General features: G+C 65.3%; 2 protein-coding genes across 3 annotated transcripts; one reads left to right on the top strand and one right to left on the bottom strand.

Moving 5' to 3' along the window:
- The first annotated feature begins 10,479 nt into the window (after window positions 1-10,479).
- Window positions 10,480-16,498, top strand: CBX2 (chromobox 2). Its single transcript, XM_054709792.1, has 5 exons — window positions 10,480-10,600; window positions 10,688-10,731; window positions 11,661-11,726; window positions 13,622-13,727; window positions 14,227-16,498. Exons 1-5 carry the CDS (start codon window positions 10,529-10,531, stop codon window positions 15,523-15,525), a joined length of 1,587 nt encoding a protein of 528 aa, XP_054565767.1. The 5' UTR covers window positions 10,480-10,528; the 3' UTR covers window positions 15,526-16,498.
- Window positions 16,499-23,074: 6,576 nt separating this feature from the next.
- Window positions 23,075-25,632, bottom strand: CBX8 (chromobox 8). 2 transcript variants are annotated; one of them, XM_028130455.2, is made up of 6 exons: window positions 25,520-25,632; window positions 25,087-25,130; window positions 24,839-24,904; window positions 24,648-24,714; window positions 24,526-24,555; window positions 23,075-24,214 (listed from the first exon to the last, which is right to left on the bottom strand). In XM_028130455.2, the coding sequence occupies exons 1-6, from the start codon at window positions 25,586-25,588 to the stop codon at window positions 23,321-23,323; spliced, it is 1,170 nt and encodes a 389-aa protein (XP_027986256.2). In that variant the 5' UTR covers window positions 25,589-25,632; the 3' UTR covers window positions 23,075-23,320. The 2 variants fall into 2 exon arrangements, with proteins under 2 accessions (XP_027986256.2, XP_008153222.2); XM_008155000.3 differs by lacking the exon at window positions 24,526-24,555.
- Between the last annotated feature and the right edge of the window lie 337 nt (window positions 25,633-25,969).

Here is a 25,969-nt window from a genome sequence, read left to right on the forward strand (position 1 = left end):
TGCCCATCGCTCAAGGTCAGGGCCCGGGAGGTGGAGGGAGAGTGGGACCCTGGCCCCCTGCAGACCTGGGCCCTGTCCCACCACAGAGAGGGGTCAGTCCTCGGCCCCGGGCCTGGAGCCGCTCTTTCGAATGATGTTACAGCCCCGTGTCTGCCCTGTGATGTCACAGCCCCCGTGTCTGCCCTGTGATGTCACAGCCCCGTGTCTGCCCTGTGATGTCACAGCCCCCGTGTCTGCCCTGTGATGTCACAGCCCCCGTGTCTGCCCTGTGATGTCACAGCCCCCGTGTCTGTCCTGTGATGTCACAGCCCCCTTATCTCTGCCCTGTGATGTCACAGCCCCCTTATCTCTGCCCTGTGATGTCACAGCCCCCTTATCTCTGCCCTGTGATGTCACAGCCCCTGTGTCTGCCCTGTGATGTCACAGCCCCCTTATCTCTGCCCTGTGATGTCACAGCCCCGTGTCTACCCTGTGATGTCACAGCCCCCGTGTCTGTCCTGTGATGTCACAGCCCCCGTGTCTGCCCTGTGATGTCACAGCCCCCGTGTCTGCCCTGTGATGTCACAGCCCCCGTGTCTGTCCTGTGATGTCACAGCCCCCTTGTCTGCCCTGTGATGTCACAGCCCCCGTGTCTGCCCTGTGATGTCACAGCCCCGTGTCTGTCCTGTGATGTCACAGCCCCCTTGTCTACCCTGTGATGTCACAGCCCCTGTGTCTGCCCTGTGATGTCACAGCCCCCTTATCTCTGCCCTGTGATGTCACAGCCCCGTGTCTGCCCTGTGATGTCACAGCCCCCGTGTCTGCCCTGTGATGTCACAGCCCGTGTCTGCCCTGTGATGTTACAGCCCGTGTCTGCCCTGTGATGTCACAGCCCCCGTGTCTGCCCTGTGATGTCACAGCCCGTGTCTGCCCTGTGATGTCACAGCCCCCTTATCTCTGCCCTGTGATGTCACAGCCCCCGTGTCTGCCCTGTGATGTCACAGCCCCCTTATCTCTGCCCTGTGATGTCACAGCCCCCGTGTCTGCCCTGTGATGTCACAGCCCCCTTATCTCTGCCCTGTGATGTCACAGCCCCCTTATCTCTGCCCTGTGATGTCACAGCCCCCATGTCTGCCCTGTGATGTCACAGCCCCCGTGTCTGCCCTGTGATGTCACAGCCCCCTTGTCTGCCCTGTGATGTCACAGCCCCTGTGTCTGCCCTGTGATGTCACAGCCCCCTTATCTCTGCCCTGTGATGTCACAGCCCCCGTGTCTGCCCTGTGATGTCACAGCCCCGTGTCTGTCCTGTGATGTCACAGCCCCCGTGTCTGCCCTGTGATGTCACAGCCCCCTTATCTCTGCCCTGTGATGTCACAGCCCCCTTATCTCTGCCCTGTGATGTCACAGCCCCCTTATCTCTGCCCTGTGATGTCACAGCCTTCTGGCCAGAGCGACACAAGTCATTCATTCTGAGAACGCAGTGGGGCCCGCTGGGTGTCGGGCTCCGTCTGGCTCTGTGGATGCGCAGTGAGCCCGGCATCTGCCCTGGGGAGCCAGGAGGGCGAGCAGACAAAGGAAACAGTGGCCTAGAGGACTGGGCATGGGGGGGGGGGGGCACAGGGCCGCGCCAGGGTCTGACGTGGTGACTAAATGGGCCCATACACGGGGCAGGAGCGCGGGTAGGGACAGGTACTGCCAGTTCGGAGGTCACCCCGAGGTCGGGGCGGCACACTTGGGTGGCAGGGTAAGGAGGGCAAATGAACCGATTCCGATGGCGTTAAGGGGCGGGCCTTCGAGGTGTGAGGTGGGTGGAGTGGAGGACAAAGGAAATGGGCCTGAAGGCTGGGGGGCGGGGGGGGGGCGGTGCCTAGCCCGTGAAGGACGGGGCATCTGAGCCGTGCGGAGGTCGGGGACAGAGACAGAGGGCTGGGCCCGCACGCCTGATTCCCCGCCCGCCCGCCCCAAATGCCTCCATCTCCTCAGCGACCCGTCCTCACCCCCACCCCTCCCACCATCTCTGCCAGGAAGCCTCCGCAGCTGCCCCTCGCGGTGAGGACGGACACCACGGACCTGTCTCCTCAGCTGACCAGAGACGGCGCTCCGCGTGCCTCAGTGTCCCCACAGCCCGGCCCGTGCTCGTCGTTACGGCGCGGGCAGACCGGCCCCTGCCCAGGCTGAGGTTCTGCGAACGCACAGGCCCAGGCCCGCTAGGTCCACGGCCCAGACCGTCACCTCCCCCCTCCCCCTTCCCCCCCTCCTCCCTCCTCCCTCCTCCCCTTCCCTCCTCCCCCCTCCCACCTCCCCCCTCCCCCTTCCCCCCCTCCTCCCTCCGCAGAACCCTTCCCAGAGCGGTGCCTCTGTCTGCGGCCACGTGGGGGCGCGCGGGAGCCCCGCTCGGGAAGGTACTAACCCTGTCCTGGACGGCGGGCCGCAGCCTCCAGCCCCCGAGGGGGCCAGGCAGGCAGGGGGAGGCGTTGCCCCTCGAGCTCTGGTCCCCATCGGGGCTGGCCGGCTGCTGCTCCGGGCGCAGTCACGCGAGGGCACTGCCCATGGGACAAAGGACACGCCTGGGCCTTAGAAGTCACCGGGCCAGCGTGGGTGCGACTCCTCCCCGAAGCCTGCCGGGGTCTCAGCCTTGCCGGCGTCTCAGCCTTGCCGGCGCCCCGTGTGGAATAAACTCCCAACTCCTTGGGACGATCATAAACGCGGGGACCCATTCATTCTGGCTGGGGAGGGGGCCTGGGGGGCCCTCCGGGACAGGTGGTCACGGTGTGGGCCTCACACTGAAAAGAAAAGGGTTGGGGGGGCGAGAGGGCTCCTGTGACAAGATGGGGAGCGAGAACCTCCAAGCCACGTCGTTCCGTTAAAACACGGCCGATAGCAGCGCCCTGTTGGCGGGGAGGGGAGACGTGCGTGTGAGCGCCTGCGTGAGCGTGGGGGGCGACGAGGATGGACACAGCCCTGGGGACTCTCAGGAAGGGTGGGCACTGCCTGTCTCCCAGGGGAGCGGGGGGCCAGGCCAGGACCTGAAGGGACACTGTCCAGCCCCTCGTCACCCAGACCACGGACGCTGAGCCACTGCAAGGCGTGGGCTCCGAGTCAGCCCAGCTCCTGCCCCGCCTGTCCCCCCACAGTGGGCTCCCCAGGACCTGCCTGCTCACCTGTGACTCCCTCCTCCCGCCTGGGCCTCTGGGAGCTCCATCCGGTCTCTGGATGCACCCACCCTCCCCGCACAGCGGTCTCACCAGCAGCCGCAGCTCCTGGGCCCTCACCCGAGGTTTGCTGGAAGCGCCGCCCCACGCCCACTGCCTGCAGCCAAACCCCGGCACCCAGGCCCGCCGCCCGCCGGCTCCTGCCCGAGGACGGCCTCCTGTCCTTACCTGGTGGCGGGGCAGGCGATGTCTCTGTCACCCACCTCCCAGGTGTGGTGAGCCCTCACGGGTGCCGGAGCAGCCAAAACGGCCCCAGGTCCCCACAAGGCACCCAGCCGTCCGCCGCCAGGAGCCCACAGGCCGGGTCTGCGTGGCCTCCCTCTTGATTGGCTTTTCAAACAGAAAGAGAGAGAACCTGGTCCGTCCCACACCTCACAGTGACCCCTAAAGTCCCATGGGTCGAGGGGCCTGAGCCGGCTTCGGGCTGCGTGGCTGTGAGGGCAGCAGGCACGCGGGCCGCCCCCCTGACCCCCTCCAGCGCTCCGTGGTGTGGCTCAGGGCCTGCGGCCCCGGCAGGCTGCTGACGGCTCTGGGCCCCCTCACCTGAGCATCGGGCTAGCGGCACCTGCCTCCCACCTGGGCCGCGAGGAGAGCAGTGAACAGCCTCAGCCCTGAGCCCGGGGCGGGGAGGCCCTCAGCTCTGTTGGGGAGCCACACGGAGATGGGTCCTGGTGAGGAAGCCGCACCCCTCCCTCTCCTCCCCCGCCCACCCCCCCCCCCCCAGCCCGTTTCTCCAGCAGAGTCTCTGGTCCGAGATCCTAGGCCTTGAGCGCCGCCCGGTGCAGCCCCAGGCCCAGAGCCCAGAGCCCTTGGGCGGCTGCCGGGACGCAAGGTGCCCTCTGCATTGTGTCTGTGTCCATCAGCACCCTCAGGTCTGGGCAAGTGCGAGGACTGTCCATTTCCTCCTGTTATTTCAAAATTAACTCAGGTCAAAGCCTGGCCAGTGTGGCTCCGTGGTTGAGTGTTGACCTCTGAACCAGGAGGTCACGGTTCCATTCCCGGTCAGGGCACAGGCCCGGGTTGCGAGTTCGATCCCAGTGTGGGGCGTGCAGGAGGCAGTCGATCAATAATTCTCTCTCATCATGGATGTTTCTCTCTCTCTCCCTCTGCTTCCTCTCTGAGATCAATAAAAACGTATTTTAAAACAACAACAACAACAAAAACAAGTTGCGTTGAAGAAAAATGGTGTCTGACCACCTGACAGAACGGATCCAGGAGGCCGGGCAGGAACCGGTGGAGGCTGCCCACAGCCTGGCTGCCTCCTCTCCTTCCCGGCGGTGGGGCCCTGGAAGCTTCTGGAAGGCACTCCCTCTGGGGCTGACCCTGTGGTCCCAGGGCCCGGCACCCTTCCCAGCCCGGTCAGGGGAGCTCGGGGCGGGCAGCCTGAGGGCCGGCGCTGCAAGGACCCGTCCGGTCCGAAGGTCACGGCGCTCCCGCCCGGACAGCGGGGTCTGGAGAGCCGCAGCCCCGCCTCGCTGGCCCAGGTCCGCCCCGGCCGGCACCTCCTGCGAGGCGGGGTGCCCCGGGCTGGGACCCCTCTGTCAGGAGGCCCGTCCCCTCAGAGCAGCCCCGCAGCATGCCAGCCCAGATCCGCGGTGGACGGCTCCCCTCGCAGAAACCGGTTCTCACGCTGCGGGGCCAGAAGCCTGGCAGCGGGTGTGGGCGGCCGTGCCCCCTCCGAGCACCCACAGGCGGCCTTCCACCGCCCCCCGCAAAGCCGGCCCTGCGGGACGACAGGGCGAGGTCAGCGCCACGGCAGCCACGCGGGGCAGCCCACGCGGCCGCCCCGTCCTCCAGCTCTGCTTCTCTTGTTTTGTTTTTTTTTGTTTGTTTTTTGGGGGGGTGATAGCTTTCCACAATAAAACACACCGTTTCAAACACTGGTCCCCGGTTTGGTCAGCGCATGCGGCCACGCAGCCCCGCAGCCCCGCTATGAAGTGTGAGAAGGCGGGAGACGGTGAGGGGACGGCGGAGGGTCCCCTCCTGTGACCGGCCACGGTCGCGGAGCACACGCGCCTTCAAACAGAAGCCAGTGCTAGACCGTGCGTTTCCAGACGTGTTTCCAGGCATCGATGTTGGCCAGCGCAGCGCCCTTTGTGTGTCGCTGTGTAACCTGGTTTGAACGTCACCTGTCTGTCTGCCGCGGCCGGAAAGCAAGCTGCTGCCCGGCCGCCCCGAGTGGACGCGAAGGGAAGCCCCGGTGGCGAGGGAACTGGGCAGCGCAGGCCGGGCGTGTCCTGCCCACAGGCCCAGGCCACCTCCCTCAGTGCCCCCCGCGACCCCCTCCGCCCCCGCCCCCGCCCCCCACTCAGGCAGCCACTGGCCTGCTCCCTGGGTCTGCGCTTTCCTAGAATTCCTCAGAAACGGAAGCATCTATCGCCGGCCGGCGGGGCTCAGGGGTTGGGCATCGACCTCTGAGCCAGGAGGTCACGGTTCGGTTCCCGGTCAGGGCACAGGCCCGGGTTGCGGCTCGATCCCCAGTGGGGGGCGTGCAGGAGGCAGTGGATCCATGATGCTCTCTCATCATTGCTGTTTCTCTCTCTCTCTCTCTCCTCTCTCTTCCTCTCTGAAATCAATAAAAAATACACATTTAATAGGAAAAGGATGTGCATCCTCCGGACTGTGGCTCAGCCAAAAGCGGCAGGCTGGCTGGGAAGCAGACCCGCCGTCCGTGCGCTGGGCGGCTCTCTGCCGGCTCCCCGGCCTCAGGAGCAGCCGCTGAGGAAGGCGTGCGCAGCGCTGGCGTTTGGCTCCGAGGGGACTCGCCGTGGAGCCGAGAGCCGAGAGCCAGGCCTCCCTGCTGCAGCCACAGGCTCACCCACGGGGCCAGGGCCACGGAGGCCGCGCCATCGCCTGTGGCCCGAGGCACAGCCGGCACGCCTGTGAGCGTGGACCCGACGGCCACTTGGAGGAACGGCTTCGCTCCGATTTCAGAACGAGGTGAAGTGTGAGTTACTCCTACGTTTGTGGAGATAACGCATTCCACACTGAAAGGCCCTCACCGCCTGCAGCCACGCAGCTGTGGGACGCAGGATCACCGAAACCCGCCCCGCGTCCAGCACGTCCGGCACCGCTCTCCACCGCTCCGCACTCCCAGCGCGGCGGGGAAAGTGGGGGCAGAGTCAACCCTGCTGACCGGGGGTGGGGGGAGGGGGGGAGTAGATTGGTGCAGCCCCTGGGGGGGGGGGGAGGCTGGCAACCAGTCACAGCAAGAGGAGACCCCGTACCCTTTAACAGGTACCCAGTGCTGCCCCCCGGTGCGGGCCCGGCGCAGGTGCAGAGGGAGACTCTGTCCCCGAGCTGCTTTTGGTGAAAAAGCTGCCACCAGGGCCCGGCCGGAGCGGCTCCGCGGCTGAGCGTCGACCTATGAACTAGGGGGTCACGGTTTGGATCCCGGTCAGGGCACAGGCAGGGGTGCGGGCTGGATCCCCAGGAGGCAGCCCATCAGTGACTCTCTCTCATCAGTGATATTTCTAACTCTCTCTCTCCCTCTCCCTTCCTCTCTGAAGTCAATAAAAAATACATTTTTTTTAAAAAACTGCACCCGGGGGCTGATCCGATTACCAACGTGCCACCTGTGAAATAAAGCTTGTGATGCTGGTCTCCACACCGTGAAGGGCGTGGCCGGCCGGCTGGGTTTCCGCCTCCGATCAGCAACACTCCTCGCCCTCCCTGCCCCCAGGACCCCAGGGCCTCCAAGGTGTGCAGGTCTTTAGGGCCGAGCCGTCCCAGGCGCTGAGCCTACCGAGCGCCCAGCCCCACCCCACCAGGCACCCGTGGGAACCGCCAGGAACACGCTCCGTGGCCGGAGGCCACGCAGTGCTCCTTCGCCTCCTCCGTACACCGAGGCTGGGACAGGCTGCCCCTCGCCAGAATGGCCCAAACCGTGCCGGCTGCACCCAGCCCCCGGGCTCCTGGGTCTGGCTCCGGGGTCGGCATCCGGGGGGTCTATGTGCCCCGGGAGGTCTCAGGCAAACCGGGAGCTGAGACCTCGTGCAAGCACTCTGCGTGCTTACCGTCACCTGCCCACTGCGGGTCCCACGGGTAGCGTTTCCCCGTGACACGCACAGAACGGGCGGCACGGAGCACACCTCCCTCCTGCCGACCTGCAGGCGCCTGGCGGGGACACGTCAACACGTCACAGACTAAAGACTGCGACGTGCTGCTCGTCCGGCCTTCATCCCGGGCCGGCCTGGGGACGGCCTGCAGCGACGGGGCGGTGTTTGCAGGGACCCTCCGCCCGCTGAGGCTGTGCCGGGAGAGGGGCTGAGGCTGTGCCGGGAGAGGGGCTGAGGCTGTGCCGGGAGAGGGGCTGAGGCTGTGCCGGGAGAGGGGCTGAGGCTGTGCCGGGAGAGGGGCTGAGGCTGTGCCGGGAGAGGGGCTGAGGCTGTGCCGGGAGAGGGGCTGAGGCTGTGCCGGGAGAGGGGCTGAGGCTGTGCCGGGAGAGGGGCTGAGGCTGTGCCGGGAGAGCGGCTGGAGCTGCTTAGGGCTCCAGACCGAAGGCAGGGCCGGCTTCATCGCGGCTCCTGGCTCTTCCGCTGACTCGGGAGGGGCACCGTCCAGTCCTTTCTTTAATTTTTTTTTTTTTAACCTCGGTCGTATGTTCGATTTTCAGTCGACTCGAGCAGCATGAACATGCTTACTTCAGACAGCGATGACCTACCATTTGCATGGAAAGCGGCATCGAGTGGAGCGTTTAGCCTGAATGTACCCCGTTTGCCCGGACTCTGAATCGTTTCTGTGCATTTTAAAATGCTGGCACACGTGACAGAGCACGAGTGGACGTGAGGGCGGACTATTCCTGTTCCGGGGTCACTTAGTGACTGCATTCCTGTTGCTTACAGTATGTTTAGGGTGTATCCCTTGCGTTCCTATAAACCGGTCCTGTCTGGTATGTGACCACCAGCTACATGCGGCTATTTAAAGGTGAACTGACTTGAGAGGGGGTGGAGGGAGAAGGGGGAAGAGAGAGAGAGACACTGATGTGAAAGAGAAACATCAGTGGGCTGCCTCCCGCACGCCCGCCCCGGGATTGCCCCGGAACCTGGGGAAGCGCCCTGACCCAGAATCAAACCACCACCTTGGGCTCCAGGCTTGTTTTTAAGGCATGAATCCCCCTCTTTATCGGATCATTTCATTCCACTGAAATCGGCCGCATTTGTTTCTCCAAATAAATTACCCAAACGTTCTTTTGGCCCAAGTGAGTCTCACAGCTGGCCCGATGCCGCGAATGGCAGGTGAAGGGCAGGCTGGCCGGCGCGGGCCGTTCCGGGCCACCGGTTCTGTGTGTGTGTGTGTGTGTGTGTCACGGGGAAACATCACCCCACGGGCCCGCAGTGCTCAGGTGTCAGAACCCGGGGAACAGGAAGCAGTGAGGAGCTTGCACGAGGTCTCAGCTTGCGGCTACGCCTCCCTAGAAACTGACCCCTCTCCCCAAATGGGTTAGGACCAACTTCTAGAAAAACCGCTTCCTTAGGGGGAAAGAGAATTCCCTTTACAAAGCTTGATTTTCTTTAAGAAAGACGAGTGTCCAGGATACGATGTGTCCCCAAGAGGAAACTGCCAGGCAAAGCCTCATCGGTCCTCCCCCAGCCAGGAGTGCGAGCTGCCCAGCTCTTCGCCCCTGAACAGCGAGGACGCTCCGGCCTCGCCCACATCTCGTGGAGCTGGGGACCAGAAGAGCTGGGGAGAGGCCGCAGGCAGCTCTCTCCACCCCAGGGGGCAGGTTTCACCCCCAAAACCAGGGTTCCTCCCCAGTGAGCAATCCTTCCCCCCAGCCCCACCCCAAGCGGACTTTCCTTCCCCCCACCTCCTTCCCAAGCCACACCGGAGTTTGCAAAGGTGACCCCAGGTCTCTCCAGCACATCAGTTGAGGGGAACCTATTTAGCCAAATAAACTGGAAAACATGCCGGAATAGAACAGGGCCTCCGGCCGCGCCCCATGTCCCACAGGCCTTTCGGTTAAAGCAAAACACACCTCCTGCAGGACCCTTTACAAACCCGGCCCTAATGATCAAACCCTATCGGGACGCAGCCTCCTGCAACGAGAAACGAGATTTTCATTTGCTCAACAGAGAGAGGACTTCGCAGCTGCGTTCGAGGAAGACACAAAACCAGAAAGTGAATTTTCACCGAGTTACACGGCGTGGATGCGGGGGCGGGGGCGGGGGCACCGCCGGCTCATCTGCTCCATTCACGTCTGACTTCCTCTGACGCAAGAGCTACATGACTTCAGGGGGCATTGCTCATGGAGCACGGATCTTAACAGCAGGAAATAAAAGGGTCGCCTCCACCGAGGGCCCCAAAAGGGACTCCAGGCCACCCCACTTCTGAAACGCGGTCCCACCTTCTTTCTGCCGCGGGCAACTGATCCAAAAGGTACATATTTCCAAATCCTGGCGGGCCCGACCGTGACTCAGTCCTCGGTTACAGCCACCGCCCGGAACCTCGCGCCCAGTCCCCACATCCACCTCAAAATCGTGAAACAAATCCAGGTGCCCCTCCCGTCCTCCTACGCGCGCCCCAAAACGCGGGGCTTGGCTCCACTCCGCGAGGCTTAGAGTAAGAACACAGCAGCTCGCGCTCTCCGTGGATGCATTTTCCTCTCTCGCCTTTGGGAGGAGGGGGCGGCTCCGTTTTTGCAGCTCCCCCAGCTCCCATTCCTTCCCGCTCCCCCACCCCCGCACCACCCCCTGCGGCCCTTTCGCTCCCGCGCAAAGCAGGACGAGTGCCGAGACCTGGAGTCCTAGTGCCCAAAGGCGGAGGTCCCGTGGAGCTTGGCGCGCCCGCAGCAGCGCCCCTCGCAGGCGGGGGCAGGAAGCGGCCCGCGTGCTCCGTCCGCACTTCCCCCTTCGGGCCAGAACAATGGCTTTTTTCCTGGAAAACCCCGTTAGGAGGCGGTCGGGCGCGTCCCGGGGGCCAAGCAGGACTCAGCAGGCGACTTCCCGGGTCCGAAGCCCCGCGGCGCACCCCGCCCCCGCCCGAGCGCAGTGCCCCGGCCGCGCCCAGGGGTTCCCGCGCAAGGGGGTCCGGCCAGCCCGGCCCAGCCCCGGCGCCCGCGCGGACCCCGGCCGCGGGCACGAGGCCGAGCTCGCCGCGAACAATGCGCGCCCCGCCCCCGCCCCGCCCCCGCGCGCTCATTGGCCGGCGCCGGATTGGCCGGCCCGCGGGGCGGGGCGGGGCGCGGCGCCGTGGGGGGCGCGGCGGCGCTGCGCGTGCGCGGGGCGGGCCCTGCGTGGGCGGGGGCGGCGCTTTGTGTGCGGCGGCGGCGGGCGCGCGGCGGAGCGGCGGTGCGGGAGCGGCGGGCGCCGCGGAGGGGGACGCGCGGGCGCGGCAGCATGGAGGAGCTGAGCAGCGTGGGCGAGCAGGTCTTCGCCGCCGAGTGCATCCTGAGCAAGCGGCTCCGCAAGGTGCGTGCGGCCCGGCCGGCCCTGCTCGGCCCGCGCCCCCCTCCCTCCCGCGCGCCCGCCCGCTCACGCGCCCCTCTCTCCCCGCAGGGCAAGCTGGAGTACCTGGTCAAGTGGCGCGGCTGGTCTTCCAAGTGAGTCCCCAACAACGCGAGGCCGCCTTCCCGCCCGGGCCCCTCGGCCCCGGGGAGAGGGAGGACCCTCGGCGCCACGGAGTTGGCGGGAGGGGGGGAGGGTCTGCGCACAGCGCGGGAAGTTCGCGGGGTCCGGCGGGCTCCTCCAGCCTGCGGGGAGGGGGCGCCCCGGCTGCCAGGGGGAGCCCTTTGTTTACAAACCCGGAGAGCGCGGAGCTGGCGGCTTCCCCTCGGGTCGCGGCCCAGCCCCGCTCCCTGCGCCCCCGGCCGCCTTTCCCGGAGCCCGGCCCGCTTCCTCCCGCGCCCATTTGTTGCTTGCGCTCCTGCCCGCCTCCGCCCCCCGTGGACGTGAGCCCCCCTCCTCCCGTCCGTCTCCCCGCTGTAACCTGAGCTGCCTATTGATGAGTGTAGGGCTTCCTTTTTTTTTTTTTTTCGTGGGAGGGAGGGGACCCGGCATTCCCTGAGGGGGCTCTGTTTACAGTCGCTCGCGCAGACCCATTTCCCCTTCCTCCCCGGACCGCACGTTTCTCTGCTTCCCTCTCCCGGTGCCTGGCCCGCGCTTGCCTGGGCGCCAGCCGCGTTGTTTTTAATCTTGGGGCCGCGCCTCCCGCCCCCGCCTCTGGACAGCCTTCCCTCCCGGCTCGGGCTGCGGGCCAGGGTTTGGGGGCTCTCTCCAGCGTTTGGTTTCCTCCCGTGGGGAGACCCAGTCCTCTGGAGGCGCGTGTTCATGGGGGGGTTGGAGTAGCAGTTTCCCCTGGAGCTTCAAGGTGAGCTGCTGGCCTCGGAACCCCAGTTTCCAGGAGCGCACCCTGGACACGAGTGGGACCTTTCTTGGGGTCCTCCGGGACCCTGCCGGCCGCAGGGATTGCCTGCTTTCTGAAGGGGCTGCTGCGTGACTACGACCTGCGACCTGCTCTCTGCTTTTCCAGGCACAACAGCTGGGAGCCCGAGGAGAACATCCTGGACCCGCGGCTGCTGCTGGCCTTCCAGAAGAAGTGAGGATTGGGGGGGGGGGGCGGGCCTGCCACACGGGCCTCCTGGGCGTTGCCGGCCCTCCAGGGGTCCCACAGCAGCTGTCCCGGGCTCCCTGCTGCCATCCCCATGGCTGGCTGGACGGGGAGCAAACTGTCCGCCCACCGGTGCCGGGTCTGCCCCTAAGGAGCCCAGCCCAGTCAGGGCTGCTGAGAGCCAGACCTGCCGGGAGGAACGGTCTCGATTCCTTCACGAAAAGTATTGCCTTTTCTGTTGAGAAATTTGCAAACAGGGCTGATGAAGGCTAGGACGGCGGGCTTGCTGTAACAATACAGACCCGGCCTCCCCCCCCCCCCCCCCCACGAGGGTGCCATTGAGCAGGAGTAGGTCAGAGGGGGAGCAGAGCACACAGCCGTGGCGGGGGGCAGGCCTGCCGTGGGGCCTGCGCTGGTGCGTCTGCCCAGAGCGTTTCCTTTTCTCCGGGCTGCAGAGCGCACTGCCGAGTGCGTGGTGCTGAGCGCGTGGTACCGAGTGCGTGGTGCTGAGCGCGTGGTACCGAGAGAACGCACTGGCGGCAGCCGCCTGGCCAGTTTGGGCCGAATTCGCTTCTGTGGTTCTAGGTGCCATTTCTATGTTTGGGTGGGAGCCTTGGGTTAGAGAGGCCTTGAGCTGCTGAGGGGAGGGGTGGGGAGAGGCCGGCGATGGGTGGCCACCCCCACCCGGCAGGAGAGCCCAGAGGTGCTGTGAGGAGCACACTGGACAGGGAAGGTGTGGGCGGGGGGGAGGGGGGGGCCTGTCGATGGAGGCAGATCGATTAGCTGCTCCACAGCTGTCCCTGCCGGCGTCCAGCCGGACGTGTGGGGAGGAGAAACAGGTGAGCGGAGGCTGGCCCGCCTGCCTTTGGGGAGCCGTGACTCGGGTCCCAGAGCCGAGAGGGAGCGTCCACCCACCAGAGAGCCCGCGGCCCTGGCTGCCCTTCTCCTTGTGGTCCAGCCGGAGGAACCGGGTCGGCGGGCAGGGTCCCTAGGAGATGGGGCTGTCGGATACCCAAGAGGCCCGAGAGGTAAAGCGGGTGGTCTGGGCTACATCCTGGGACGGTGGGTGCGCTTCCTCCCGGAAATGGGGGGGAGGTCCCGCTGGAGGCGGGAGCGCGCCGTGAGGTAGGAGACCGTCGGAGCGCCCGCTCGTCCGGTGCTAACTGGATTCTGGAAGGGTCACCTGCCGGGCCCCGGTGAGGTGCCGTCGGCCCATTTCAGTTACCGGGAAGCCCTCCAGATAGAGCCTCTGGGGGCGGGGAGCCTGAAACACACGCTCTCTCTCGAGGGGCTGGGAGGCATCTCTTGTCCCGTGGCCCTGAGTCGGGCGGGGAGGGGGCTGGTTGAAGGCGCCCCATGGCTTCGAGCTCGGCCTGTGGAATCCTGGAACCACGGGTCTTAGGAAGGGGAGGCAGCGGGACTGCGCCAGGGCACTGGCCCCGGGAGACCGAGTGCGGAGCCAGACCAGAGCCGTGGCTCTCTGCCCCTCAGACCTGGAGGTTTGGGGGTGGGGGGGTACTGGGGGCAGGCCCGCACTCGGCCTGGACTCCAGTTTGAAATGAGGGGATTGGACCATGTGACCACAACGGCTCCTCGTGGCATTCTGGAATTCTCCGGAACATTCTGCCTGCAGAGAGGCTGCGTCAGGCGTGTTGTAAGTGGAGTCGGAGAGACCAAACCTGCTCGCATGCCAGGTTTGCTTGGCGCTCTCACTTGGCTTTGCCCGACGCCAGTGAAGTGGAGGGACGTGCAGACGTCACGGCGCTGCAGGGGGCTGGACCCCCCACCCCCCGTGACACTGCTGAGCCACCACGGCCGGGCTGGAGTGGCGGGGGTGTTTGAAGCCGGGCGGTTCCGGGACCCTGATGGGTGATTCTCTCCAGGGAACAGGAGAAGGAGGTTCAGAACCGGAAGAAAGGCAAGCGGCCCCGGGGCAGGCCGCGGAAGCTCACGGTGATGTCCTCCTGCGGCCGGCACGCCAAGCTCAAGGTGGGTGGCCCAGGCTGCTCTGGCTGCTCGCCTCCCGGCGCTGGGTGGGGTGCCGTGCAGGCAGGAGGGCAGAGGGGGGGGTTTCCCTGGCCTCCCGGCTTCTGTGGGGTCACAGCAAGCGCAGGCTCCTGAGCTTTATTTTGTTTCATGGGTTTTTAGAGAAAGTAGAAGGGAGGTGGGGAGACAGAGAGAGAGAGAGAGACGCATTGATTGGTTCCTGCACAGGCCCCGACGGGGGCCAGGGATCGAGTCACAACCAGCTACGGGCCCTTGACCAGAATCGAACCCAGGGCCCTTCGGTCCTTAGGCCAACGCTCTGTCCTCTGAGCCAGGCCAGCCAGCGCCTTTTTCTGCTTTTAACTCGCTCCCCCCGATCCCCTCTAGTCTGGAAGCGACAGGAGGTGCTGGCTTCAGCGTGTCTGAGACCCCTGGGGGGAGCGTGTGTTCTGAAACCCGGGACCAGGCCCCAAAGGGTGACCCCTCCCCTGGGTCTCGGCAGGAACCGGACGCCGCCTCCAAGTGCAAGTCCAGCAGCTCCTCCTCGTCCTCCACGTCCTCCTCCTCGTCCTCTGATGAAGAGGGGGACAGCGACCTAGACGCCAAGAGGGGCCCCCGCGGCCGGGAGACCCACCCGGTGCCTCAGAAGAAGGCGCAGATCCTGGTGGCCAAGCCCGAGCTGAAGGACCCCATCCGGAAGAAGCGCGGCCGCAAGCCGCTGCCCCCGGAGCAGAAGGCAGCCCGGAGGCCGGTGAACCTGGCCCGGGTGCTGAAGACCGCCAGGAAGGACCTGGGGGCGCCGGCCAGCAAGCTGCCCCCTCCGCTCAGCGCCCCCGTGGCCGGCCTGGCGGCCCTGAAGGCCCACGCCAAGGAGGCCTGCGGCGGCCCCAGCAGCCTGGCCACCCCCGAGAGCCTGGCCAGCCTGATGAAGGGCATGGCCGGCAGCCCCAGCCGCGGCGGCATCAGCTGGCAGAGCTCCATCGTGCACTACATGAACCGCGTGAGCCAGAGCCAGGCCCAGGCCGCCGGCCGGCTGGCGCTCAAGGCCCCGGCCGCCGGCAAGTGCGGCCTCGGGCTGGACCTCAAGGTGAGGACGCAGAAGGGCGAGCTGGGGTTCAGTCCCCCAGGAAGCAAACTCCCAAAGGCCCCCGGCAGTGGGGTGATGGAGCCGAAGGGGGGGGCTGGGGGGCCCCCCCACGCCCACAGTGGCAGCAAGGTCCCTGCCGGTTGCCTGGGCCCTCAGCCTGCGCCCACCCAGGAGCTGAGCCTCCAGGTCTTGGACTTACAGAGCGTCAAGAACGGCATGCCGGGCGTGGGCATGGTTGCCCGCCACGCCACGGCCGCCAAGGGTGTCCCTGCCACGGTGGCCAGCACTGGGAAGGGCGCCGGGGCCGGTCCCACCGGGGGCAACGGGGCTGGCATGCTGGCCGACACCGGCAAGAGTGAGAAGCTGGCCCCGCGGGCTGCCGCTCTGCCCGCCCCTGCGGGGAAGAGGGACTGCGGCAAGGGCGGCGCGGCCCCCGGAGGGCAGGAGGGGCCTGGGGCCCTGGGCAAAGCGGCCGCGCTGTCCGAGATGAGCACCGGCGAGGAGAACAGTAGCTCCGACTCGGACCCGGACTCGGCCTCGCTGCCCGGCGCCAAGCAAAACCTGTCCGTGTCGGTGCAGACCAGCCAGGACTGGAAGCCCACCCGCAGCCTCATCGAGCACGTCTTTGTCACGGATGTCACCGCCAACCTCGTCACGGTCACCGTGAAGGAGTCCCCCACCAGCGTGGGCTTCTTCAACCTGCGGCACTACTGACCCCGTGGCCGCCGCCCGCCTACACGCCAGGCCACTCCAGGGCAGGCAAACGGGCCGGGTCGTACCTCGATGCCTTGCTGGGGCCCGGCCGCCCCGTTCCTACCTCGGCCTTCGCTTCCCTTTGGCCTCAGGAAGTCTGGGCATACCTGCAGCTCGAGCCAAATCTCGGAACCGCCCTCCTGGCTGTGGTGACGGCTCCCGGTTCCCAGGGGCACGGTTGTTCCAGGAGGGAACTTCTGGGCCAGCGTGGCTGTTGGGGGGGGGGGCGGGGGGCAGGGCCTGGAGGACCACACCAGGGCAGGCAGACCAAGATGGGGGGCAGGGGCCTTGCTGCCAGAACCCCGCCCCCCCCCCGCCCCCAGAACTGTGCCTGAGCTGTTAGAGGTGAGGGGACTTCATCTCAGTCACTGTCCCCTCCCCTGATAGCTGAGGGCTGTGGCCTTGATGTGAAGGGCAGGTCTTGGAGGGGGGCTGAGCTGCTGCACCTGAAGAGCCAGCCTCCGGGTTCCAGGGGCAGGAGGAGAGGGTGTCGCTCCGGCTGCCTGCCTTCCTGCCATCTGTGCCAGGACCACCCAGTCCTCATCTCAGCCCCACAGACTGCCGGGCCTGCTGGTTGTGCGGGAGCCTCTCCGCCGTCCCGCCCATGGAGAGGCCCATCATCCCTGACAATCCCCCCACCTCCGGGGGCCCCGTGTCCTTCCCAGCGGAGACGCTGGCTGCCTGCCGGTGCATTTGGGAAGTGGGACAAAATCAGAGCGGCCCGCCAGGCGGAGGCCCGGGGGGGAGGCTGCCCTGTGTGGGTTCCCACCCGCCATGCAATTGCTGTCCTGGACGCGGGGGAGAGGTGGGCCAGCTGGGGCGTCACCGGGTCGGTAATGCCAAAAAAAGTGGGCTTTGGGGGACTCCGGTTTTTATTTCCGTGATTGGTTAAGTCAGCCAGCGGGCCCTGACTGCATGGGGGGGGGGGGTGCCACACCTCCACCCCCTTCCCCACTCCCAGCCCCCGCCCTCCATGCCAAATAGGACATGGGGCTTCTTTGTAGCCAAATCTGTTTGAACTGAGTGCCTTTGGGGACAGCCTATGTCCAGGACCCCATTGAGTCCCCGACCGCCAGGCTGAAACTGGGAAGTGGGCGGTGAAGGGAGACTTGTCCGCTGCCTGCCCAGGCCGGGGAGGAAGCTGCCCCAGCGTAGACTGGGCCTCTGGCTCCAGCCTCCCCTGCTGTCCCCGGGTGTGGTCACAGGGTTCCTCCCCCACAGAGGAGCCGCTGCCTCAGAGGCTGCAGAGCCAGGCCGGCCGCCGCCCCTCTGAGCCCGGGGCGCCCGCAGCCCCAGCAGCCAGCTCTCCAGACCCGACGTGGTGCCTTTCTGTTTACCAGCTATTTCAATCCCAAAGTTTGACCCTGTAAACGCCTTGCTCCCGGCCACTTTGCCTTGCTGTGTGGTGTGTGTGTGTCGGGGTGCTGTGACCCCAAGCAGTGTGCGTGTGAGTGGGCCCAGGTGCTCTGAGCTGGTCCCATGTTTACCAGTTAATAAAGGCCGTCCTGTTTTACTTGCTGCTATGTGCGTGTGTGCATCCGGGCATCGGCCACGCGTCCATCGTGAGATTTCCTTGTTCCGCAGCGGCTCCTGCCACACTGCATTGAATGGGTGTTTCCGTCCTGTCCCGTCTTGGCTTCTGTGAGTGGGTGGGAAGCAGTAGCCGGCCTGCCCTCCTCCAGGGGGGTGGGCATATTTTTATACGTATATTTTTGGTACCAAAAAGAAGGCTCCTGTTTTGGTTACACTCGAAACTCAGACCTGACTTCAGAGGGCTTGGGCCTCGCTAGAGGTTCCATTGGGGGGAAGGCCAGCGCTATGGGCCAGTGCCAGTCACTGGCTTGATTTGTGTTTTTTAATTAAAAGAAAAAGCCAAATTATTTGTGTATACCACTTCTAATTGCTTTACACATGGCTGTTCGCTTTCTTAAAAGAGAACAAAAGTGGGTATGTTACTTCCCTGGGAAACCTAGGTCTTGATTGAAACAGGACAGCAGCCCAGTCCCCAAATGCAAACAGGACCAACCAGCTGAAGGGAATGCCTCCCCCAGGAAGCCCACCAGGGTTTGGAGGGCGGGGTGAGCGCCAGGGAAAGGTAGTGCCTCGATGGCCAGGTCTTTGCTCACGTGCATCTAAAAATTCTGTGCATTTTCTAGTAATTTTGGAAAACAACACTAGCAATAGGTTGCAGGGGGTTTTTTTAGACGGATGTTAATTTATTTTGCAGGGGGAAGACATTCGCCCATGTGTCCGACCTTTGCCTTTTCACTTAGTATATCAATAAACAATTTTTTTTTTTTTTACTTATTACCCTGTTGTGTGTCGTGAGTGGTGCCTGGGAACACGTGTCTTCACTTGCCCCTTCTTGAGGCAAAATCCTCCAACAGGGCGGAATAGAAGGAGGGGGATCCGGGGCTCGGGAAGGCGTGGCCACCTTTCTGGGGTGCAGAAAGATTTTTTCTAAGCAAAGGTGTGGGCCCGATTACACCAGTGAGTTCCTGTACCAGCGTTTCACAGAGCGCGGTTTGGCATCCCAGGGGACGGGGATGCAGAGCACAACCAGGGTCCGGGGTGAGGGTTGCGACCGGCCTCCGGCGCTGGAGGCCTGGCGCTGGGGTAGCTCCATAAACTCACTCTGACCTCCCAGAAACAGCCCCGCTCCGCCCCTCCCCCCAGCACCCAGAGATGCTGCCGTGGGGACCCCGCCACACGGGTAACACTTTAAAGGGACACGGCGATAACATGCGGGGGAGCTGCTGCGAGGCCCTGCGTCTGCCGGGCTGTGGAGGCCCGACCCCGGCCCCCGGCAGAGGGTTTGCTTCCTGCAGAACCTTCCGGGGCACCGCGGCCTGAGTTCGTTCCTGCCTCTGCCTCCGGGGAGAACTGGCGCCCTGGGAAGCAAAGAGGAGCCGGGCCTGCCTGTGGGCGCCCCTGGTTTGGGGCAGAGGCCTGGATGCTTTCCTTCAGGGGGTTCCCCCTGCAGCTAGAAGGGCACCCCAGCCCGCGAATTTGAAATCGATTCTGCCCTGGAGGCGGCTGGCTGGCTTTGGTTCCGCCTCCTGAGGCTGGAGCAGGTTTGTGTTGGGGGCGGTGGGCTGGGACCACCCTAGCGTCCTGTCCTGGGGCGTGGCGAGCTGCAGAGGGGGAGGGAGGACGGGGAGCCGGTGTCACTCTCTCTCTCTCTCACTCACTCTCTCACACACACACACACACACACACACACACACCCCGGTGGCGAGCCGGGCTTTCCTGGGAGGCATTTACACGGAGCCTCGGACGGACCCACCGTGCGGGCCAAGGTCCACCCCCGCCTTCGTTACTTTGCGCTGCCGAGTTTACGGCAAATCCACCGCTTCCCAGGAGAATGGGCTGGGTCGCCAAGGGGCCCCCCTGGCCTGAGGGCTGCGCCCGGAGCCCCCAGGTCCGAAGGCGCACGTCCAGGCTCCTGGCCGGGGATCCGGCGGCTGGACACCGCGTTCCCTCCATCCTCGCGCTCGGAGACCTGGGGTGGGGGGGAGGCGGTCCCAGCTCCCTTCGCGACCCCGAGAGGCAGGGGCCGCCCCGGAGAGGGGCGAAGGCCATCGCCTCTAGAGGGCGCGCGCGTCCCGCCAAGAGGAGGCCGCCGGCGCTCCGGGCGCGCGGGGCAAGTTCCCAGCTCCCGGCTCCGAGCTGCCCGCGGGAGCCGAATGGCACGACCCGCGCCCCGACCGCCCGAGCGCGCCCCCAGCTGCCCCTGTTTCCAAGTCTCGGCCCCCTTCCCGGGGTCCAGGCCCCGAGGCTGGGCGCCGCTGTGGAGCACCGAGGAGCCTGCGCCTCCGTCTCGCACTCCAGCCCCGTCCAGGGCCCCCTCCGGGCGGGGAAACTTCTCGGTGAGAAGGAGACATCGGGGTGCGAGCCCCCAAAGTGCTGGGCAGGACTGCGGGCCGTGGGGTCTTCCTTTGCACAGCACAGGGCCTCGAAGGGGATCCGAACGTCCAAGGAGCAGAGAAACGGAAAAGCCGTCCGCCGTCCGGCTCAGCCGGTGTGGCCGGGCCGGCCCTGCCCTCGGGGCGCAGGGGAGCGTCGGGCGGGAGGCGGCCCCGCGGCGGGGCCTCCACACCCGGGGCCTTCCTGGAGATTCCGCCCAGGGGACGAAACCCGAGTGAGGAGCTCCCGGTCCCAGCGAAGGTCGGGGTGGCCAACCAGCCGGGAAGGGGGCGGAGGGGCGCCCACCGCGCCGCCCCAACACCCGGCGGCCACGCGGGAGGGCGTTTTGGCGGAGCGGCGGGGCCGTGGCTTGGGGGTGACCTTCGGAGCCGCCCGCTCCACTCCCGCCCGCTGACTGCCCCGCGGGCGCGGCCGGCACAGCCCAAGGGCGCTCGCCGCCCCGCGCCCCGCAGCCCCCAGCCCGCCGCTCCCCGCCTCCCGGGGCCTCCCACGCAGGTCACAGAACTGGGGCGGGAGGGGAGGAGAGCTCCCCGACTTGTTGGCCGAGAGATCAGAGGAGACACGCCCCTCCCTTCGCGCCGGGCCAGGGCTCCTGGATCCGCGCTCGCTCTCGGGGCGCCGTCTGCGGGGCTGGGGTGGACTGGGTTCCATGCGACGGCCACTTTGGGGATCCTGAGAGCGGCTGTCCTGTGCGGGTTTCACGACCCCGCCCCCACTGCGGCCAGGAAGGCCCGGAACCCCGACCCCCAACCCTGCGATCCGGTCCCTCCCGGTTCCGCCCCCCAAGAAGGCCGGGGCGGGGAGCGCGCGGCAGCTCCGGGTTCACTAATCACATCAGTTCGCTCTGCGCCGCTCCGAGCAGCCAGTTGCCTAGCAATACCCGCGAATTCAATTCCTCAATCAATAGGCGAGAGGCCTGCATTTCGGGGAGAGCAGTCGAGGCTGGGAGGAGGGGGGGCAGGTCCCACGACAGGACTGGGAGTGCGCCCCGGACCACAGCGGCAGGGAACTCAGGCCTGGGGGCGGGGGGACCGGCAACATGGGGCCTGGGGGTGGAACTCGGTGGGGGAGACCCGACACAGGAAAGGGGTACCCTCCCGGGGTCCCCGAGTTCTGCTGGGTCCCAGAGAAGTGCACTAGGTAGGCGAGGGAAGCCGAGACCCCCTCCTCCCGCTCCCTCCCAAGCCCACCTCTCTCCCCGTAGCTGGAGTTCCCCAGGTGAAGGGCCTTTGGAAGGGGGATCCCCCTGGGCTGCTGGGGGCGAGAGTGGGGGGAGGACTGAGAGGAGGGCGGGTCCGGGTGCGTCTGCCCCAGTGGGTGGGGGGAGGGGGGAGGAATAAAGCGGAGACATCTCTATTTACAAAGTATATATTTAATCACGTAAAAAGCGGCATTGGATACAGACAGACACTCACGACCGCAGAAGGGCAGAAGGTAGATACCGAAGCTTCACTCTTGAGCGGAGGCCGAGGTCCATCCAAGATTTGCACGAACCTCAGAATTCCACAAACCCGACCCGCACCAGTCCCGGGCGGTTGCAGGCCACCAGCCACGTGCCCTGCCCTGCCTGCCCCGTCCCCACGTCAGCGTCGCCAGAGCAAGCGAGGGAGACACACGGCCACGGACAGACGGAGGGACAAAGGCGCGGGGGCAGAGCCAGGGTAGCCTGGGGAGGGGGGAGGAAGGCGCGCAGGCAGCCGGAAGGGAGGAGGAGGAGGGAGAGGGAGGAGGGGAGAGGGACGGCGGACAGGCGGACAGGCAGGTAAGACCCGCGTCCCGACCTCCTGTCCACTCGGGTGCAGACAGGTCCCTCCAATGAAGTCTCGTCTGGACACAGATACACTCAGTCCACGCAGGGCGCTGCTTATACAAAGTCTGAAAGGCCAGTTTACAAACGTGAGCAGATAAAAATCCCCATCCTCGGGGCTTCTTTATAGGCGCAGCTTAATATCCAGAAACAAACAAAATCGTGTCATACACTGTTCCACTCTCTCCACCCCCTCTCTCTGAAGGCGAGGAAGTCCGGAGGGGGGAGAGGCTGCGGCGCAGGAGGTGGGACTACCCAGTGCGGAGGGCCGCGAGGCTGGGGTTCCCGCCCTGTCCCCCCAGCGAGAAGCTCCCCCTCAGCCCCGGCTCCCCGCCCCGCTCGCCCCGAGTCTGTGCTTCCTCCAGCGCGCCCCTCCCTCGATGAGCGCTGAGAAGTTGGGTCTCCGCTGGCCCTTTAAGGGCGGGGGAGGCGGGGAGGCCGCAGGGTCCGTCTGCGAAGGGGGAGAGGGGGCAGATTTGTGCTTTTGAGTCGAGTTCTGCGGGGTTGGGGCTCGCGTTCTGCGTCCGTGGAGCGCAGCGTGCTCGCGAGCCGGCGGGGCGGGGGCGTCCGGGACCCGCCGCCGCGCACGGCCTCCCCCGCCGGGGCGCCTCTTCCCCAGCTCCCGCTCCTCCCTCCCCTTTGGCGGAGTCTGAATGTTGAGTTCAAACAGAGAACGCCGCGAATCGAAAAGGACTATAAATTACAGCTTTTGCTTTTAAGGAGGCGGGGAGGTAAAGTGAAGTTCCGATGCGCATTCTTGGATGGAAACCTCGCCGCGCCCCTCCTTCCCCGGGCCCCGCCGCCGGAGCCGCCGGATGGGAGTCCTGCCCGGCGCCCAGCCAGGGCCCGGACCCGCCACCGCGCCCGCAGCCAGGCCGGGGCCGGGGCGCGAAGCCCCGCTCCAGCCGCGCCTCCCTCCGTGGGTCCGCAGGGTGGGCCCGTCTGGCCGTGCGTCTGTCCGTCCCAGAGCTGGCGGCCCGCCCTCCGCGAGGGAGGCGAGTCCAACTCCTCCTGGGAACTGGGGGGCCCGGCTCTGCTCCCGAGAAGCTAGCAGACGCGAAAGGAAAAGTCCAACCCCAAACCCCGTGCTGGTGAAACCGTCTCCAGCTCTGGGCACGGACGCGCCATCCTCCCCGTCTGTCCTGGCATTTCGGGAATGTAAACAGATTCGCTGGGTTTCTGTTCTCTCTGCGGAGTAAGGAGAGGGAGGGAGGGAACTGGGCAGTTCTATCCGCGTGACACACACATACACACGATCCGATCTGCGTGAAGAACACACACATCCCCCGTAAAGTGCATTTCCTGGTGTGGCCCTGGGGGGACGTCGGCGGCTCCCCACCCACCCGCGACTTTTCACCTTCAAAATCACACATAAACAAAGTGATTCACGTTAATACTCCCGCTACCCCCCACTTCTTAATCTAAAAAAAAAAAAAAAAAATTTGGAAACACAGACTGACCCCACCCCCTATTTTCTGATTGGGGAGCCAATCTTTTGCTGGCCTGGCCGGCCAATGGGGAGAGAGAGAAAACCTGGGTCCCGCCTGGGTTCCAGGGGTCTGCCATGGGGCTGTGGGAAAAGGGAGGAGGGGCGAGGAGGGCCAGCTGAGTCCCTCCAGACACCACCAGAGGCCCAGTACCCAGGTCCCCAACCTCCCTAGTCCCGTGGGCAGCTGAGGGGCCCCTCCTGCCCCAAGGCAGCCTGCCTGCCCCAGCTACCCACACTGAGTCTGTCTCTCTCTCCTTGTTAAATAAAACAACTTCGAGAGTTGAAATATATATATTTAGATATTTTTTCTTAAATAACATATTTACATCTAATAGAAAATATAACTCTAGAAATAATCTTCCAACCAAAACTGATAGGGAGGAAGGAGGAATGAAGGGGTGGGCTGTGTGAAGTTGGGGGGAGGGGGGGAGCCCACAGGCTGCCTCCCACCCAGAAATAAAAAGCATTTACGCCAAGCTTGCGCTCTCACTCTCTCTCCTGCTCTCTGATCCGGGGATCACCCACCCAGCAATTCATCTTTTCTCTTTAAAAAAGCCTTGGTCCGTGTTACTTTCCTTGATGGTGACGGTCAAAAAGTTTGAGGTCACGTCGGTGACAACCACCTTCTCCAGGTTGGTCAGAGAAGGACTCCAGGACTCTTCCTCGGGGTCCCCCAGGATCCTGGCCACGGGGATCCTGGCGATGAGAGAGGGCCGTCCCCCCTGAGCCCCCATGTCCCGGTACAAGCCTCCCACAGCGCCGGGGGTGCCTGAGCCATGCCGGACCCGGGGGCCACCAGGGTCCAGGGCACTCTGGCCTTTGGCCTCCAGGAAAGCGGCCCTGTGCTTGATGACCCTGGCGGGAAAGGTGTCCACGGCCAGTTTGCCTGTGGCCTCGGCAGGGCCGGGGCTGGCCACCCCGCACTGGGCCAGGTCGGAGTCCTGCCTCCGGGCCAGCTGGATCACACTGTGGCCCGCTGGGAACTTTCCGGCCCCCGAGGAGGCGTCCTCCAGCTTCCTGTTCTTGAGGTAATCTCCCAGGCCATCGCCGGCCTCTCCCAAGGGCCTCTGCGAGGGGTCCAGGAGCTCCTTCCGGGGCTTGGGGCCTCTCTTCTTGGAGCTGTCCCCTGGCGAGCTGGGCTTGTCATCCACGCGGCTGGCGCCCCGATCACGCTCACGATCCCTCTCACGTTCCCTTTCCCTCTCTCGATCCCGGTCCCTGTCACGGTCCCGAGGGGGCTCCACGCGGCAGGTACTGCTGGTGCTGCTGCTGCTCCCGGGCGGGGACAGACCCATGTTCCGAAGGCCCTCTCGGGCTCGGGAAGTAGAAGCCAGGTCCTGGGGTGAGCGGCCAGGGTAAGGGATCCGGAGGCCCCGGGCAGAGTCGCTTCGGAACTCATAAGTCTTGGCCTTGGCCTTGGCCTGGGCCTACCGAGAGAGGCGGTGTCAGCAGTGGGCAGGGCCCTGCCCACACACCTCCCCAGGACCCCTCCTCCAGACAGCCTCTGGGTTTCCCCCTCAGAATTTCTGTATGGGTGGGGGTGGGGGTGGGGTGAGGGTGGGGGTGGGGCTTAGGGGTGGCAGTCTGGGGGAAGGGGTAGGGAGTCATCTGGGACCAGCCATTCGCAGCAAGCACACCTCCTGTATTTTACTATGTCTCTATTCGGGATGGCTGGGGGGTAGGAACTCTAGAATGGCTAAGGCCCTCCCGCAAGGCACCCCTTGGCACAGCCACTGACCTGGTCCACGGCCTGTCTGGGGGTTCCCTCCTAGATTACAAATAGACAAAGTGTGTGGACACCCCGTTGGTTCACCAGCCCTCAGGGTCAACACTGCGTCCACCACTGGACCAGGCCCCTACCTTGAGGAGGAAGGTTTTGGGTTTGGGTCCTCGCTTTTTGGGGCCGTAGAGCTCCATCTCTCGTTCCCTGGAGAAAGGGGGGGAAAGGTGAGCGTAAGGAATGAGACGGGATGGGGCTCCGCCGCTCCAGGCTGGAGAGAAGCCGCCTCCTTGTTTCTGAGGGAGAAGCGGAGGCTTGGAAGGGCCTGTACCTCTCCTCAAAGGCGGCGAGCAGGCGGGCATCCAGGATGTTTTCTTCGGGCTCCCATGTGCTGTACCTGGAGGGAGGCAGGGAGAAGGGGCGTGAGTGCCCGGACAGGGAGAGAGCAGCGGGGGTGTGTGTCTGTCTATAACTTTTCTCCTTGCATTGTGTTGTATTTCAACATAAAGGGGAAAAAGAGGAAGAAAGAAACCTCCTGAATAACAGCCTGGGGTTGAGCATTGCATATAACCTACTTACTTCTGCGACCAGCCCTTCCATTTCACGAGGTATTCCATGCGTCCCTGTGGATGCAAAGGGGGAAATGTGTGTGTGCACGGGAGCGATGCATGACGAGGACACAAGGAATACATGCAAAAAATGCATGCACCGAATGAATGCGTGAAATCCTGTCGCAAAAGACACGCGTCCACTGCATCGCCCCCTGCACGAAACGCTGCACAAAGTGCATGCACCGGCATTCACCCCCACCCCGCCCCCCACTCATGCAATCTGTGCATCGCTGCAAGTCTAAGGAAAGCGCTTGGGCTCAGAGCCGCCGCCGCCGCCGCCGCCACGGCCGCGGCCGCTGCTGGGACCTGGGGGAAGGGAAGCTGGGCTGCAGCAGGGGGAGGGAACCTGGGCCGGGAGGGGAGGGCTCGCCGGCCTCGGCTCCAGGCCCAGGGGCACCTACTTTCCGTATGCGCCGTTTCAGTAGGGCTTCGGCCGCGAACACCCGCTCCCCAACCGCTGAAAGCTCCATGTTGACTCGCCGCTTCCCCCCTTGGCTGCTTCCAGGAGCAGAAAAGCAGCAGCCAGCGCACGACAGACCATAATACTCTCCCGCTGACGTCAGTTCTCCTCCCCCTCCTGCGCGCTCGCTCCCTCCCCGCCTCCCGCCTGCTCTCCGCTCCCCCCTCCCGGGCCGCCCAGCGCTTCCTCCCGCCCCACGTGTTGCTAACGACGTTGCTAAAGCCGAGCGGACGGGGGCCTGCTCCCCCGCGCGCTGATTGGGCGAGCGCCGGACCACGCCCCTCTCCCTTTCTGCCCGCGTTGCTACGTGACCCGCGTTCCAATCGCCAGGGGGCGGAGTCCGAGGCAACTCCAGGGACTGAGCGCGCGGGGGTGGGGGCCGCCGCCGGAA

This window comes from Eptesicus fuscus, chromosome 20 (genome assembly GCF_027574615.1).
Source record: "Eptesicus fuscus isolate TK198812 chromosome 20, DD_ASM_mEF_20220401, whole genome shotgun sequence".
Taxonomy (NCBI): Eukaryota; Metazoa; Chordata; class Mammalia; order Chiroptera; family Vespertilionidae; genus Eptesicus; species Eptesicus fuscus.

Bases quoted from the DNA above. Each gene is read 5' to 3' on its own strand.
- CBX2 (XM_054709792.1), top strand. From the start codon at position 10,529: ATGGAGGAGCTGAGCAGCGTGGGCGAGCAGGTCTTCGCCGCCGAGTGC. The intron at 11,727-13,621 runs GTGAGGATTGGG...GATTCTCTCCAG, and splicing joins CTGCTGGCCTTCCAGAAGAA to GGAACAGGAGAAGGAGGTTC. The intron at 13,728-14,226 runs GTGGGTGGCCCA...GGGTCTCGGCAG, and splicing joins GCCGGCACGCCAAGCTCAAG to GAACCGGACGCCGCCTCCAA.
- CBX8 (XM_028130455.2), bottom strand. From the start codon at position 25,588: ATGGAGCTTTCAGCGGTTGGGGAGCGGGTGTTCGCGGCCGAAGCCCTA. The intron at 24,715-24,838 runs GTACAGGCCCTT...CCCTTTCTCCAG, and splicing joins CTCGCCGCCTTTGAGGAGAG to GGAACGAGAGATGGAGCTCT. The intron at 24,556-24,647 runs GTAGGGGCCTGG...TTTGTAATCTAG, and splicing joins CCAAAACCTTCCTCCTCAAG to GAGGGAACCCCCAGACAGGC.